Source organism: Rhinolophus ferrumequinum, chromosome 5 (genome assembly GCF_004115265.2).
Source record: "Rhinolophus ferrumequinum isolate MPI-CBG mRhiFer1 chromosome 5, mRhiFer1_v1.p, whole genome shotgun sequence".
Lineage (NCBI taxonomy): Eukaryota > Metazoa > Chordata > Mammalia > Chiroptera > Rhinolophidae > Rhinolophus > Rhinolophus ferrumequinum.
In genome coordinates this window covers 44,280,514-44,296,930 of record NC_046288.1, presented here as the reverse complement: position 1 = coordinate 44,296,930, position 16,417 = coordinate 44,280,514, and the positions used below count along the sequence as shown (strand labels likewise).

The following is a 16,417-nucleotide window of genomic DNA, read 5'->3' as shown; positions in this document are numbered from 1 at the left end:
TACCATAAATTACAATAGAATGTAGAGCAAGTGGGGAATTACTTTCCAGATGAATTCAGGATATGGTTTTCACGCAAAAAGAATGTTTCTCTTATCAAGTAAGAATTATTCTGTTATTAAAGCTTCAAGGGCACACAATTTTATTCAATTTGAATTATGAATATATTTTTTAACCAAATCAAAATTACTCCGTTCCAGATTCTTGATAAAGTGCTATTTAGCCATATGTATTTCTTAGAGTCTTTTATTTTTAGCTCCTTTTTTATTATGCATAGTAACCTGATTACACATAATGCTATACTTTCAGTTCTTCAATTGCCTTCAATTTTTTAAATTCATCAATTCTGCAAGTGTCTTTATGCAGCCACATACTTTGCTATTCAAATGTTAACAAATGAGCTGAGAACTTGGCTTACATTTAAATAAAGTAAATGGAATTTTAAAAGGCTGGGGGAAAACGATTGTTTATATGTTTACTTATACTCAAGTAAGAATTTTCAATATTTGCTTTGAATGAGAACAAAGGGTTTAGTAACAAAAAAATGATTTTTTATAACTTCTTTTCTGTGATATGGCTTTCTGGAGTTAGTATTTACATTGCAGGAAGAAGTCTACATTGTAGGAGGAGGAAGTGTTCAACTTAGTGATGTACCTGCTCTGCAGGATACCTGGAAAAGATCATTTGCAAAACCCTCTTCCATACAAAAACTTACTTTAAATCATGTAGATGAAAAAGGGGTCACATACTAAATCTGACAAGCTCAGAACAGGTCAGCATGGCAGGCCCCACTAACACAGAGACCAAAACTAACTATACAGAATGGTATCCATACAAAAATTCCTAACTATTAATAACAGTGTGCCATGGCCAGTAGTCATATCCTTGGCCTGTAGCTGCCTTGACAAGGGTCAATCTTTAGTTTAAGTGAGTCTGTTTGTCTTTTTTGCATTGAACCTAACATACCCTTGGAATGTCACCATAGTCCCTTTTTCTGGACTCCTCAGGATACAATCCATCACACCAAAGCAGGAGACCACAGAACCCCTCATTGTTATCTTGTTCCCCAAATACCATCTCTATGTGCCGTGAATGTAAATTATTATCTATCACATACTCACCAATGTAAAAGAATGTGTCTCTCCATTTTATTTTTTATCCTTTCCCTGAGATTTCTCCACTATGCTTTATCCTGCTCTCTTAATCTACCACCAATGGATTTCATGTAACCCTCCTTACATCTGATTCTAATGTACAAAATAAGATGCCTGACCACTGTGCTGTACACCTGAAGCTCGAGTAGAATAATACTGAATGTCTACTATAGTCATGGGATGTCATGTATGTTCCCTATACAGCATAGGGAATATAGTCAATGGTATTGTAACAGCTATGTACTATGCCAGAGGGGTAGTTGACTTGGGGGGTTATCACTTTGTAAGGGGTGTAAATGTCTAATCATTATGTTGTTTTGTACAACTGAAACTAATAAAATAAAATAAGCTGCCATTCTCCAAAGCATTTTCTGAATTCCTTGAGATTTTGCTCCTTAGCAATTGTTGTCAGTTTGGCTCAAATAAACTCATTAAAATGCTCTACAGGTTTAGGCATTTCTTATGTTGACAATAATAATCATGACATAAAATGGATATTAGTAATGGCCAGAAAAGAAATGCAGCTAGTTAAGCCTTTGTTGTATTAAACTTTGTAAATATGATCATTCAAAAATAGTAAGTTTTTTAATAAACATATTTATTTAATAGAAGTCTACAAAAGATACAATCTAGGCAACTACTAACTAAATCGTTCCCTGATGTAACATTTTTTTATTAGTGTGTTAGTTTTAAAACATATAATTTAAAATGAAAAAATAAAGTTCAGATTTAAAGATATTAAAATTCAGTAAAATATTTAACGTACGAACTAAAATCTGCAAGTGAGGGGAAACAGAATTTGCCACCCAAAATATACCTCTTTAAGATATTGATTATGTTAAGCTGCTTATTTATAAGGAAAAAAAAAAGATAACAGAAAAGACTCAGGATAAACCTTTGACCTTCCCCCTAACTTCCTAAAAGAATTTAGAGAGAGGGACTGCTTCAGGGAGGGAGATGTCATCAAGATAACTATAGTTTAATATGAACTAGTGTGTGATAGACAGGGAGGAACCTAGTAAGGCCCATTTGTTCAGAGTCCTCTTTATGTCCCATTATTAAAGATAGCCCAGCAACATTTGTTTACCAAACATTTGCTTTTCTATCTCTAAGTGAATTGCCTTCCTGCCCTCTGAGGTCCCAAAGCACCCCTCTCCCCACCACTACTCTCCTTAGCTCAAAAATGGCACATAAGTCTCAACTGCCAGATTTGTCCTCTGGTCTCATATTCTTATAGCACTTCTGTGTATACATACGTAATAAATTTAGTTATTTTCTCTCATTAGTTTACCTCATGTTAATTTGATTATTATACCAACCAGATTATGCAAGCATTCCTCCAAAAATGTATACCACACAGTTCTCGCTCTCTTTGTGTAAGTCTTAAAAATAAGTACTCCAAATGTTTATATCAAAGGCCAGAACTGAAGTAACTCAAGGCCCATTCTTTCATCTTTACAATAACTATGCTCTCATTGCTTATTTTGAATTAATTGAATACATTAATTAATATTTAGTAACATAGGGGTTGGAAATACGTATTGAGCTTAAAGCTTGCTGGATGATTGTAAATGATGACTCTTACCTTAATTTCTGTGTATGTTTTAACTTTATAACTGGAAGTTCTCCCAATTAACTTTTATTTAAAATACAATGTATATTAACGGATGAGTAATAAAAATGTGATAATAAAATGTTTAAAAGTACATGTGTGTAAAATGTAAAAGTCAGTCTCATAACCTGGATTTAGTAAATTAGAAATTAGGCCCACAAAAAATCTTTTCAAGAAGGAGTCTTAACACTAATATTTTGGAATTTTTGGCCTATGGTAATAGTAAATACAGATGACTTTTAGTCATTTTTTTTATTGTTTTAAGTGCCTTACAATCAGTGTATCCCCTTATAGATTAGCCTATAAACATGTGGTAGTTAAGGTAACTATCAGTTTTCACTACTGTCAGACAAGTATAAATGTTGTCATGTTGGTAAACGGAGATTATAAAAGCAAGCATGGGAAGTATTTTTGTTTTGCCTTGTTGTATTTTTCTCTATTGTTTTAATGAGGGCTGTATTAAAGTGTATATTTATTTTAAGATAGGGCTAAAAACTTTTTATGCCCAGAAAACTTGTTTTTGGGTGACCCATTTAAACTGGTCTTTTAGACAGAATTTTTTTTTCATTTTAATATACTGTAAAAAGCCACATCTGACATTTTGTACTTAGATCAGCTAGAAAATAAAAATTTCCAAAGGGAAAAGTGTGAAATGGCAGACACTATAAAAGCTTAGAGCTACTGACAATTCACTTTTCTAATGTGGTTCTTCATATAAACTCATTGAATATTTTTAGCAGTGTAAGTAATAGGTGTCTAAATTACTGGAAAAACAGTCAGTCCACAGCATGATGTAATGGTCTTAATCAGGGCAATTAAATTTTAATCTTCAGCTTCAGGTCTAATTAAAGTTTTTATTTAATAACCTTTAAAGTTACCTTCAACTTATTTAAAAATATTTTGAGTCAATTCATAAATACCAAATACACTTTCTTCAATTTCTGACATCATACATGGCACACTTTTCAACCAAAGTATGAAACAATTTATAAGATTTCTGAAACCATTTATAATATTAACAATCATTTACAAGAAAATATCTTTACCCCTAAAACACAAGGCTACACTTCACTATTGACATTTATAATAATTCTCTCAGATTTAGGCACAAGAAGGTAATATTTACAATGTCCCTCAGTTTCATACTAACAATAAAATTATACTACATTCTTTACTGTTACATTCAGTAAATCTGAGGAGAAAAAGACATCTAAAATAATCTCATAAGTGAGAAAAATATTTATTTGCCTTATATCATTAAATATAATAAAGTTAAATCTAAGGTTAAATATGTGATTAAACACCTTTTATTAATAATTGATTCTAATTAAGTATTCTTACCTTTAGCCACTATGTTTAGACTTTTCATCTAAACCGACACTTGTACATTAAATATTTTAATCAAGCAAATTCATGAAATCCCCAAATCTTTGTGTGGGTGAGAGTCATTTCTAATATTCAAAAGGTTCAATATATTCTACAAAATAAACACAAACATTATTTAAATATATGCTATATTATTTAATTATTAAGAAAAAAGTTTCCTATCATCCCAACTTTAAATGTTGGTTCCTTTCCATGCCTTCAATTAATTATAATATCCTGCCCGATCAACATGATATTGAATAATTCTCAGTGAAGTATGTGTCACAGCTTTTTATCTTATTTTTTCTTCAGATCTAATAATTCATAGTAGTCCTCAGCAAACATCTCACCCACATGTTTGGTTTATTTTTTTGATTTTTATTCTCAGATGTGACTTTTTCTCAATTAGAATCTTAAGGAAAATTGAAAAAACAGCAAAATCATAACTGCTATCATTAAGTAGTTGTGGTGAAGGGGTGTAATTTCACAAGACCTCTATTTGATCTCATTTCTCTGTTACAGACAAAATGTTTGTGTCCCCCCCAAATTGTTATGTTCAAATCCTAACTCCCAAAATACTGGTATTTCAAAGTGGGGACTTTGGATGATAATTGGGGTTACATTAAGTCATGAAGGTGGAGGCTTTTCTGATAGGATTAGTGTTCTCATGAGAAGAGGTAGTCACAGGAGCTCTCCCCTTCTCCCTGACTGCATGTGCCAAACAAAGGCCTGGTGAGGACACAAGGAGAAAAGTCTTCTAGAAATCAGAAAGAAGGCCCTCACCAGACGTTGAATCTGCCAACATCTTGGACTTCCAGCCTCCAGAACTGTAATAAATGTCTGTTGTTTAAGCCATTCAGTATATCATATTTTGTTACAGTAGTCCAAGCAGGCTAAGACATTCCTTCCCACACACACACATCACTGAATAAAAACTACTGAACTCAATCTACATTCTGCCTTTTTTATTGTAAAAGGAATATATACTTGTTAATAAAAGTGAAACACTACCAAATTATATAAAACAGAAACTGAACAAGTCTCATGTTACCTAAAGAAATTAATTATATTAGACTTTCTATGCATGCATAAAATGTGATGAAAAAATGCAGTGAGTGTTTAAATAACAACAAAAAATATTACAGTAAAAGACACATTGCAATCAATCCCCCTCAAAATAATCCTCCGCACTTCAAACACACTCATCCTATTGTTCTTGCCACTTTCTGAAGCAGTTCTGGAAGTCCTCTTTTATGAGTGTCTTCAGTTGCACTGTCATGGCTGCCTCGATGTCCTGAATCAATTCAAAATGTTTTCCTTTCATGGTCATTTTGACTTTGTGGAACAGCTAGAAATTGCATGGTGCCAAATCCAGTGAATAAGGAGGATGAGGACACACTGTAGTGTTTTTATTTGACAGAAATTGCCATATACCAGAAGCAATGTGTGGCATGAAGCATTGTTATGATGGAGGATGAAACCATTTGTCCATTTCTGAGGCCATTTTCTACACACATCATTTCTTAAATACTCGTAAAGACACTCAAGAAAGAGGACTTCCACAAATGCTTCATAAAGTGGCAAGAACAATGGGATAAGTGTGTTAGAAGTGAGGGGCGATATTTTGAGGCAATGTGTCTTTCATTGTAATGATTTTTAAAAATGTAAACATTCACCATATTTTCTGATCACACTTCATATATTTTTATATCATGTTATACTGTTAGGTTGGTGCAAAAGAAATTGCGGTTTTTGCAATTATTTTGAACCTTTTAAACCAGAATTACTTTTGCACCAACCTAATATATGCCATTCTCCACACTTAATTTTATAAATACACAGCAATGTAAATATATATTACACATATAATATATACTATAATTATATAAATATATTGTAATCTATCAAATTCATTATTGATGATTATTAAATATTTTCTATATTTTTAGTATTATGGTAATATAATTTGACAATTGAAGAAACTGAGGCCAAAAAAGAGATACCTAAATCTAATCACATAGGCAATTAGGCTAGACACTCATATCCTTATTTTTATACATCTTTATATTCAGTCATTCTCCTCTTCCAGTAAAGGAAAGTAAGGCCACGGAAAGATGAAAGGAAGAAATGTTTCCTTTGCTGTATTTCTTATTTAATCTTTGAACCCAACGTAAAGTTGATCAAACGTGTGTATGCTTTGGTGTTTCATGTAATGTAGCTGCCACTGAAGCCTTGCTAAGAAATACATTGTGGAGGGGGAGACTGCATAATACAATTACCAATCTGTATTTGCTCATCACAAGGTACATGAAGAAAGTGGCTCAAAAGATGGTCACTGAGTACAATTTCCTGACACTATCCTCTCCCAAGTTGACACTAACTTCTCGTGAGCTGAAGCAGAGTCTGGGGCAGAAAGGCAAGGCTCAGTGGCATATGTGGGAAAGTTCAGGCTCTGAGGGGAGTGAAAGATGAGAGCAGGTTCAAGATTTTGTTCTCCTCAGGCTTAGCTGGATCCATTGGGCTAGCAGCCAATATGTCTGGGTTGAGAATGAAAAATCAAGGTTCTAGAGAGAAAACTGCTGATGGAATATATCTCTCCTTGCAAGAAGGGTGATATTTTCCTGGTTTCTTATCCTAAGAGGATTTGCAGAGTATTTCAGGCTAGAAAAACTGCAGAGCAGTCACCCAGACTGGCCAGTGGTGTTGTAACATTTGTAACTGAGGAGATATCAGGGTGTCACAAAAGAAAACCAATGGCTAATATCCTTCAAGTTTGTTTATTGTTACCAGCCAACAAAGCAGGTTCTATGGAGCCTTTGACTATCAGTGGTTTAAATTTTTTTTTGCCTGAGTACTAAGGATGAACAGAAAAATAAACAAGCAAAAGAAAGTAATTGTGGATCTTTAAAGGACCAAGGAAGGACCTAGGAAGGAAGCACAAGCAACATTGAGGACTGGCCACTGCAAGTACAATAGGAACGCTGTCCCACACAAATGACAAACTTACAATACCAAAATATTAAGCATATTTAACAGGGTATAATTTAAACATATAAAATTATACTCTAGATTAAAAATATAATTTTTGAATTTGAATATTTATTACACTATAAAAACATAGCCACTGTTGAGAATCAAATTAGTGCCTTAGAATATTAATGGAAGAAATCTCGGCTAAAGACAAAATAGTTCAATAAGCAGAGACAAGTGTAAGGGACTCAAAGAATAGATCTATGAGACCAAGTATGGAAATATGGGTTCTAGGAGGAAACATATTCTGTAATTTGAAGGAAGACTTGAGGAAAAAAATAATAATTTAAAGGAACACTTGAATGGACAGAATAGGATTACTGACAGAATTACGGCAGAAAAATAGTCACACACCTAGGTAAGCCATGGAAAAATGTCATGTGCAGCACCAAAATTAAAAACAAAACAACAAACAAACAAACAAACAACAACAACAAAATGGAACCACAAAAGACCCCAAATAGCCAAAACAATCTTAAGAAAAAAGAACAATGCTGGGGGTATCACACTCCCTGACTTCAGCTTGTACTGCAAGGCAACAATAATCAAAACAGCTTGGTATTAACAGAAAAACAGACACACAGACCAATAGAATAGAACTGAGAACCTAGAAACAAACTAACACAAATATGGACAGAAAATTTTCAATAAAGGATCCAAAAACATACAATGGAGAAAAGACAGCCTCTTCAATAAATGATGCTGAGAGAATTGGACAGACACATACAAAAGAATGAAACTAGTTTGCTATTTATCACCATGTACAAAAATTAACTCAAAATGGATTAAAGACCTAAACATAAGACCTGAAACAATAAACTGCATAGAAGAAGACAAAGGTATTAAACTTATGTACCTTGGGTTCAAAGAACATTTTATGAATTTGACCTCAAGGGCAAGGGAAGTAAAAGCTAAAATAAATGAATGGGACTATAATAAATTAAAAAGCTTCTGCTCACCAAAGGAAACCATCGACAAAATAAAGAGGCAACCAACTGCATAGGAGAAAATATTTGCAAAGAGTGCCTTCGATAAGGGGCTCATATCCAAAATATATAAGGAACTCACGCAACTCAACAACAAAAAGACAAAAAATCCAATTAAAAAATGGGCACAGGACCTGAATAGACATTTCTCCAAAGAGGATATACAGGTGGACATAGACATATTAAAAGATGCTCAACATCACAAATCATCAGAGAAATATGAATAAAAACCACAATGAGATATCACCTCACACCAGTCCGAACGGCTATCATCAACAAATAATAACAAGTGCTGGAGAGGCTGTGGAGGAACAGGAACCCTCCTACTCTGTTGGTGGGAATGCGGACTGGTGCAGCCAACTATGGAAGGCAGTGCGGACGTTCCTCAAAATATTGAGAATAGAATTACCATATGACCCAGCAATCCCTTTCCTAGGTATGTACCCAAAAAATATGAAAACATTTATCTGTAAAGATATATGTGCTTCGATGTTCATTGCAGCTTTATTTACAGTGGCCAAGACATGGAAACAACCAAAGTGTCCTTCAAAAGATGACTGGATAAAGAAGAGATGGTATATATACACAATGGAATACTACTCTGCCATAAAAAACAGATGAAAAAATGCCATTTGTGACATGCTAAGTGAAAAAGGTCAGATAGAAAAAGTCAAGAACCATATGACTTCACTGATATGTGGGATATAAAACTAAAAGCAACAAAGTTACAAGACAAAGAAACAAAAACTCATAGACACAGACAACAGTTTAGTGGGTACCAGAGGGTAAGGGGGCCAAAGAGGGTAAAGGGTGTTAAATATACGGTGGTGGAAGGAGAACTGACTCTGGATGAACACACAATGTGATATATAGATGATGTATTACAGAACTATACATTTGAAACCTATGTAATTTCACTAACCATTGTCACTACAATAAATTTTAATAATAATATAATAATAATATGTGCTATTTTATTTACTAAGAAAAAAGGACCAAGACCTAAAAAGACTATGCTTAGACATGGTGTCTGTCTTAGCTCAGGCTGCTATAACAAAATGCCATACGCTGGGTCACTAACAAAGCAGAACTTAATTTTCTCATAGTCTGGAAGGTAGAAGTCCAAGGTTAGGGTTCCAGCATGGTTGGGCCCTCATAAAGTTTCTATTCCTGGCTTGCAGTCAGCTGCCTTCTCTCCGTGAGCTCATATGGCCTTTCCTTGGTGCCTGGCCATGTAAAGAAGATATTTCTCTCTCTTTTTATCTTCTTACAAATTCACCAATCTTATCGAATTAGGACTCCACCCTTATGACTTCATTTAACCCTCCTAAAAGCCCTATCTCTAATGCAGTCATATTGGGGATTAGGGTTTCAACATATGAATTTTTGGGGAACACAGCTCAATCCAGAGCAGTATCGTTCATCTTTCTTGGTAAAGAGATAGTCAAAGATTTAGAGACTACATTACATCATCAATACCCCACTTGAAGGAAACACTTGGGAGAGATTTCTAACCAAACCATAAATGAATCAGAAGATACCATAAAATGGAGAAAGATGAAGAAAGACGGAAGCAGTAATGTGTGATAAATCTTATGCTATACATAATTTAAATCTAAATAGAAAATACTGTAATTAGGGGTTTGCAAATATTAATCACAAATAAGAATTTTTAAAAGAGAAGAAATATGTTTCAAAGGAAAACCAACTAAAACAACCGAAGTCACTAAAAGTACTCAGCAAAATTCATGTAAGTTGCTATGGGAGAGGAGAGAAATGAAAACAAAAACATTTTAAAGATCTCATGTCTCATGTGATGGGAAAGTGGTCTTAAAACTGGTAAGATAATTTAAATAGTGTTTGGCTTATTCCATTTTTTGTGAACACACTTTTAAGACCAATACAAGACATAATTTAGTATCAACATAAAAAGTACTATTTCCATTGTCCATGCCATATAGACATGCCTAGCTAGTGCCCTTCACATTACCTCATAGCAGGGCAGAGGAGATTTTATTCTACTATAAAGTAGTCAGGAGTAAATATCCCAATATCCCATGTGTGGACCTGTTCCTTCTGCTTTACCAAACCAAAAACTCCTGCTTGAAGAGTATATTTCTTGTTTTCACCAATTGTTCCTCCATTACATGTACAATTCCAGGACACTGATAATCTAATATTTAATATCCCTCTGGATTTCATAATACATGTGCAAAGAATTATCTGTTAAAACAATCAGTAAATCTCACCAACCTAAGTGATACCTACAGATTTTAGGAAAAATAATTACATACAAAGTTCAGGGATAATAATTTCAAACATCTTGAAAAGGGTACAACCCATTTGCTTTCTTTTTAAAAAAGAGAACAGGTAGGGGTAAATTTAAAGTGTGATTACAAAATAAACTCGTGGTAGAAACGCAGTTAATAATGTGGACAGTTTCCCCAAACATTTTTGCCATAATATATCATTTAAATCAACATTATCATTTTGAGCTTCTTAGGATATTTATGCTTTGTAGAATCTACCAAACCACCATGAAAGAACAGTCGAACTAAGGTAATAATTCTGAAATCACAGAGAAAGAATGATAATGTTATAAATGTGCATTTAGTGCTTAATTTAAAAAAAAAATAGAACTTTGTTCACAATTTTACTTGCTAATAAATAGGCATGAGCATAAACAGTATGTGCCATGGACTAAACTGCGTCCCTCCTAAGTTCATATGTTGACACCCTACCCTCTGTGTGATGGTATTTGGAGATGGGTCTTTGGAAGATGTTTGAGTTTAGATGAGGTCCTGAGGGTAGGGCCCTCATGATGGAATTAGTGCCTTTATAAGAAGAGACATCAGAGAATTTGAGCCCCTTTTCCCTCTCCCTCTCTCCAGGTACATGCACTCTGCAAAGGATGCTGAGCAAACAGCTAGAAACTTAGCAGCAGCCATTTGCAACCCAGGAAAAAAAGAGCTTTCACCAGCACCCAATCATGCTGGCACCCTGATCTTGGATTTGTAGCCTCTAGGGCTGTGAGAAAATGTGTAGTTTAAAACACCCAGCCTATGGTATTTTGTTATGACAGACCTAACAGCCTAAAATGTCATGAAAATAGCTATGCATGTAATAGTCAAAAGAAAGGCCCATCCTTCGTTCAGAATTTTTGTTTTTTCCTGGTTATCAGGTAGACATTTATCCTGTTACATACAATTTCACTGGGGACTATAACTTAATCTAGTATTCCTAAAGCAATGATTCTCCCCCAGGGACCTTTGGCAATGCCTAGCACAACTACCTGCAGCGTCTAAGCTGGGTAATTAACTCAGAAAGTTTTATTATTATTTTTTTCATCTTCAATAGTTGTGATCAGATTTAAAACATCATAAAAAAAATTAGACCTTCTTTGTTGAACAAAATGAGAAATTATTATTTTAGAGCCAATGTTACATAGCTATAAATGGAGTAATTTAGTACCCCTCTTTCTGAAAAGAACAGTCCTTTGTTGGCTGAGTTAGTAAAATGAGGCACAGATGTATTTTTTTTTTTTGTTTAACTTGAATTAGCCAAATTGGATACAAGTTGACCTTTGAACAACACACGTTTGAACTGTCCAGGTCCACTTATACAAGGATTTAAAATTTCCCTAAATCAACAATAATTCTATACTCACAGGACCAATAATGAGCATCAACCCAGTCATAGAACAGGACAAATAAAGGTCAAGCCTCACTAAAAATGTTCTCAGTTGTCAAGAGTCAATAAAATATGCTCTAAATTTGTCTGCCATCCCACTAGCATGTTAAGAGTTCTCAGAAGCTTGATGGCCTATAGAATCTGTTTTTCATACTATATTTAATAATTAAATAACACATCATTGTTATGTAGTCAAATCTGTAGTCAGATCTGAAATCATCCGAGGTGGAAAACACATACTTAGAAAAGTAATGCCCACTACTACGTATGCCCACTACCAAATGTGTTCTCACGTCATAAAAGGAGGATTTATTACATTTTTTATGATTAAAAAAACCCCCTGAAAACATGAACTATATGCATTTCAGGTTTTATATAATATTTACATTTAGGATTTACATAACATAATACCTATATTAACAAAAGTCACATTAGGTTAATATACTTTTGGTAGCTTTATGAAAATAAAAAGTAAAACCTGTTTTTGTTTGTAGGATGAGTAAGTAATTTACTTCATATTACATGTTTGTATCTCTAGGTAAAGCAGCATGGAATTAAATCATGCCCTTTACAAAGTAAAATGTGGTCTTCGCCTTCACAATTTTTGGTAGATTCAACTGAAATGTCTAACCTGTTCAGTGGTCTGTTTCTAGAATTCTCTACAGTTCAATACATATTATAAAACACGGTCTCCATTTTTCAGATTGTCAACTCTTCATTACTATTAGATTATAAAATGGGTAATTAATCAGATTGACTCACTAACAGTTTATAAATAATTAATATTAGTGTTAATAAATTATTGGAGAGTTTATAGCAAGTAACCTTGCAAGGAAAGCACACTTGTTATCACTTACCAGCTCTTCCTGAAGTTGGGAAATGAGTTCATCCCTCTCTTTCAGCTGCAGCGTCAGCATCGAGCATTCATCTTTCATTATATCCTATAAAAACATCAAAGAGACGGCATAATAGGCTTAGCCCTTTCACTTCGCTCTTGATAAGGAAAGTCAGCTTCATACAGTGGGAGATAATTACATCTGACTAATGAAAGTGAAATGTCCTCTACAGTGTGATATTTTTCATAATATTCTAAATTGCAAAATAAGCAAATGTATCCAAAAATATTATGTTATGTATGATATACACACATATTTTTCTTATATCACTTTTTTTTATTTGGATATCCACTTGCCCATTTTATTAACTAAGATAGCAATCAGGGAGTCATCCTAAATTCTTTCCTTCCATAACTGTACATACATAATCAGTGGGGAAAATAAAACACAAAAACCTACACTCTAAAAGACATATGTTAGGTACCATTTATTCCCCTACTATTATTAAATATTAATTCCCAAACCAATGGCCATGTTACCATTGGCCAGTCTTTATCTTTAATGACTCATTTATAATATTTATGCCTTTCACTAAAGATCTCTGGGCATTTAATCTTACTCTAAATGTACACTCAGCCACAGTCTTTATGCACACAACACATTCACATCTATGGTCTCTATTACTCTATGGTGGTAACTCAGATACAAATACCTAATTTAGACCTATCTATCTTCAAGCTTCAAGCCATGAATAAAACTACTTACTGAGCATATACTCAGCATTGCCCTGCAGACATTTCAACTCAACCTTTATTTCAACATCCTTTGCCCCTACCCCAAAACTTCACTTCTATAATACTTATTTCTCCCAAAATCTTCCTGTTTTCTAAGATAACCAGGAAGCCATCCTATACTCTCAGGTCTTATGCACTAGGAACCAAGCTCTTTAATCTCTATTTCCTTGATATTTCTTGGACTCACTCCTCTCTATTTCTCACTGACTTTTCTAGGTACTTATTGCTTCTTGCCCAACTGACTGCAATAAGTCTCTAAACAGGTTTTCTATCACTTTTCCTATCTGCCAGAAATATTTTCCTAAATGGGTATTAATTACATCACTTCTTAATTTAACAGCTAATCACTTTCTCTTTCAGGAAAAAAAAAGTCAAAACTCTAGCATAGCATATAGTGCCTTTCCTTATCTGCTAGTGCTTATTTCTGAAGCTTCAAAGTTTTTCATTTCCAACTTTCATACAACCTTTGCTCATTCCTACAAAACTGAAATGCAAAATGCTGTTTTATGTCCCCTTGCTTCACACATGCATATCTCTAGATTACACTGCCTCTACCTCCTGCATCCCTCTAGCCCTCCAGATTCCTCAGGCTCTAAGAGGATTTCAAACATTATTCCTTATTCCTAGGGAGCTTTGCTTTGTTGGCTGAGGTATGTATCCCTTGAGGGTGAGGGCATGCTTCATAGCATTTAAATCATGCATCATTTGATACATTACTAATACTGTGTTTCTCAGAAAGTCAGACTGGGTCTTATGTTAAGGTTTACTCCAAAAGACGCATTAGGGCTTATGTTCAGGGGATGTCATCCTGAAAAAATCATTTTAGGGCTTATTTTCCGGTTCGGCCTTATTTTCGGGGAAACACAGTACTTCAAGTGTCATTTGCTTGTTCTGCATCCTCATTGGACTAAATTCCCCCCACTTGAGTGGATACACTATAGGCATACCTCACTCTATTGTGCTTCACTTTATTGTGCTTCACACATATTGCAGTGTTTGTTGTTGTTGTTGTTGTTGTTGCTGTTGTTGTTGTTGTTTGAAATTGAAGGCAAGACTCTCCACCAGCAAAAAGACTACGGCTTGCTTTATTTCAATACTGACTTTATTGCAGTGGTCTGGAACCACACCCACAATATCTTTGAGGTATACCTGTATTTCATTAGCATATCATTATCACCAGACATTGTAACTGACATGCATATGATATTCAAAACCCACGTTTCCTTCCCATAAAATGACCAAATAAACAGTATAAACATTAGAAGTCTCACTTTTTCTGAATCTGTTAACCTTATCTAAACTGAAAAAGAAGAAAACAGCTGATGGAGTAGAGAAAACAGAACACTTGTTTATTCTGGTTCTCGTTGTGTTAATAATTTGTCTCTTCTGCACTAAGCCAAACAGAACACATAATTCAAATTCACTGATGTTTCCTTTCATTTGCTGACAACCAGCTTGAGTGTGAGATGCTAATTTCTGGTTTTTGTTTGTTTGTTTGTTTGTTTCGTTGTGGTCCTATTTTTTCCTAAATCGTGGGCTTTCGTGGATAGAGATTATACTCATCATTTTTTTATATTCCCTTTCATAGATTCTAAATATTATATTTTACACTGATAATGGCACAAAGATTTAGCTTTCTCCACAATGCAAAGAAAATATTAGCAGGCTTAAGTGGTAGGTGAGAGAATATTCATGTTTCCTAGAATCAGAGTCCTAGGAAAAAATCCTAGGTTCTTCCATTAACTAACCCTGTGGCTCTGTGCTAGTTACTAAACTTCTTTGAGCCCCATAGAAATTTCTGTGGAGGTTAATAACACCAGACTGTAAATTACCTGTTACAAATTATCTTATATGTCCAAAATCTCATTTAAGAAAAATTAACTCCCTTCATAAAATAAAATGTAACAGATGGGTCATCCAGGAAATAAATACTGAGATGGAGTTAAGGATACAAAAGGTTTATTAGAGAGTCAATTCATGTGAAAAGAAACGGAGAAGAACCAGCATTGGATGGAGGCACAGTTGGACCGCGAACCCCACCTGGTATATCCTCTGCCACCTGAACAAGAAGCTCCAGAGCCAATACTGCCTGGAAGAGAAATCCCTTGTTGAGGGAAAGTGGGTATGTTCTTATACCACTCCCTGTTCAGTCATTGGTTGGGTGCTGCCTCCAGAACTAGATTTCAGCTGTTGTTACTTTACTCCTTCTCTCACACCACCTAGAAAGCTTGACTTCAGCAAAGGCAGCTAATAGCTGGAGGCTGTCAGCTTACCACAGGACTTACAGCTGGGCAGTGAGTCCCTTACTGAAAGGAGATCTGAGCTTCAGCCTGGATCTACCACAATTGTTTCGTTGATTAATTATAACAATATTTACGTATACTAATTTATATTTTGTTGATTAATTAGTTTAAAATAGAATGTTTATTTATATTGTGGCTAATAGCAATTATAAAGAAACTTGGTTTTCCAAAAATATACTCACTTTACACAATTTTCTGATTTTATTCCTGGGGAATTTTTTCAAGAAGTTCAGTCTCACAGTTCTAAATCAGGTAACTGCTTACATATAATTTGCATTTATTTATGAAATAACAGATATTAAGTATTTATCATATGTCATCAGGAACCATTTTTAAAAGCCTTCTCTATGACTGACTTTGCAAATGAATCTTAGTTATTTAGAGTTTCATCTGTAGTCATTATATTGTGGCAATCTTCACAGAGGTATCTAATAGACAAAATGAAAGCCCTTGAACAACACTTATTCTCAGATGAAGGCTGAAGGCAATATTCTTTCAATATACTCACTATATTTGTAAAATTCTAGAATATATTTGACAGGATGGTATACTGAGTTAGAAATCATATTGATGGGGAGTTAACTTGATTTTAATATTCTCGGTTTTTAAAATAAGGTTATTCCATTAACCTGCAGGCTAATCTAACCAA

At 34.3% G+C, this 16,417-nt stretch overlaps 1 protein-coding gene across 4 annotated transcripts in view; it reads right to left on the bottom strand.

The window, feature by feature from the left end:
- Positions 1-16,417, bottom strand: part of CCSER1 (coiled-coil serine rich protein 1) — a 1,122,560-nt gene that overhangs the window by 574,334 nt on the left and 531,809 nt on the right. For all 4 annotated transcript variants that reach the window (XR_004422964.1, XM_033105324.1, XM_033105323.1 and 1 more), the window contains one exon: positions 12,693-12,776. Coding sequence is in view for 3 of the 4 variants with exons in the window: in XM_033105324.1 (XP_032961215.1) it covers positions 12,693-12,776 (84 nt within the window). In the remaining variant the exon portion in view is untranslated. The remainder of the gene's footprint in view (positions 1-12,692; positions 12,777-16,417) is intronic.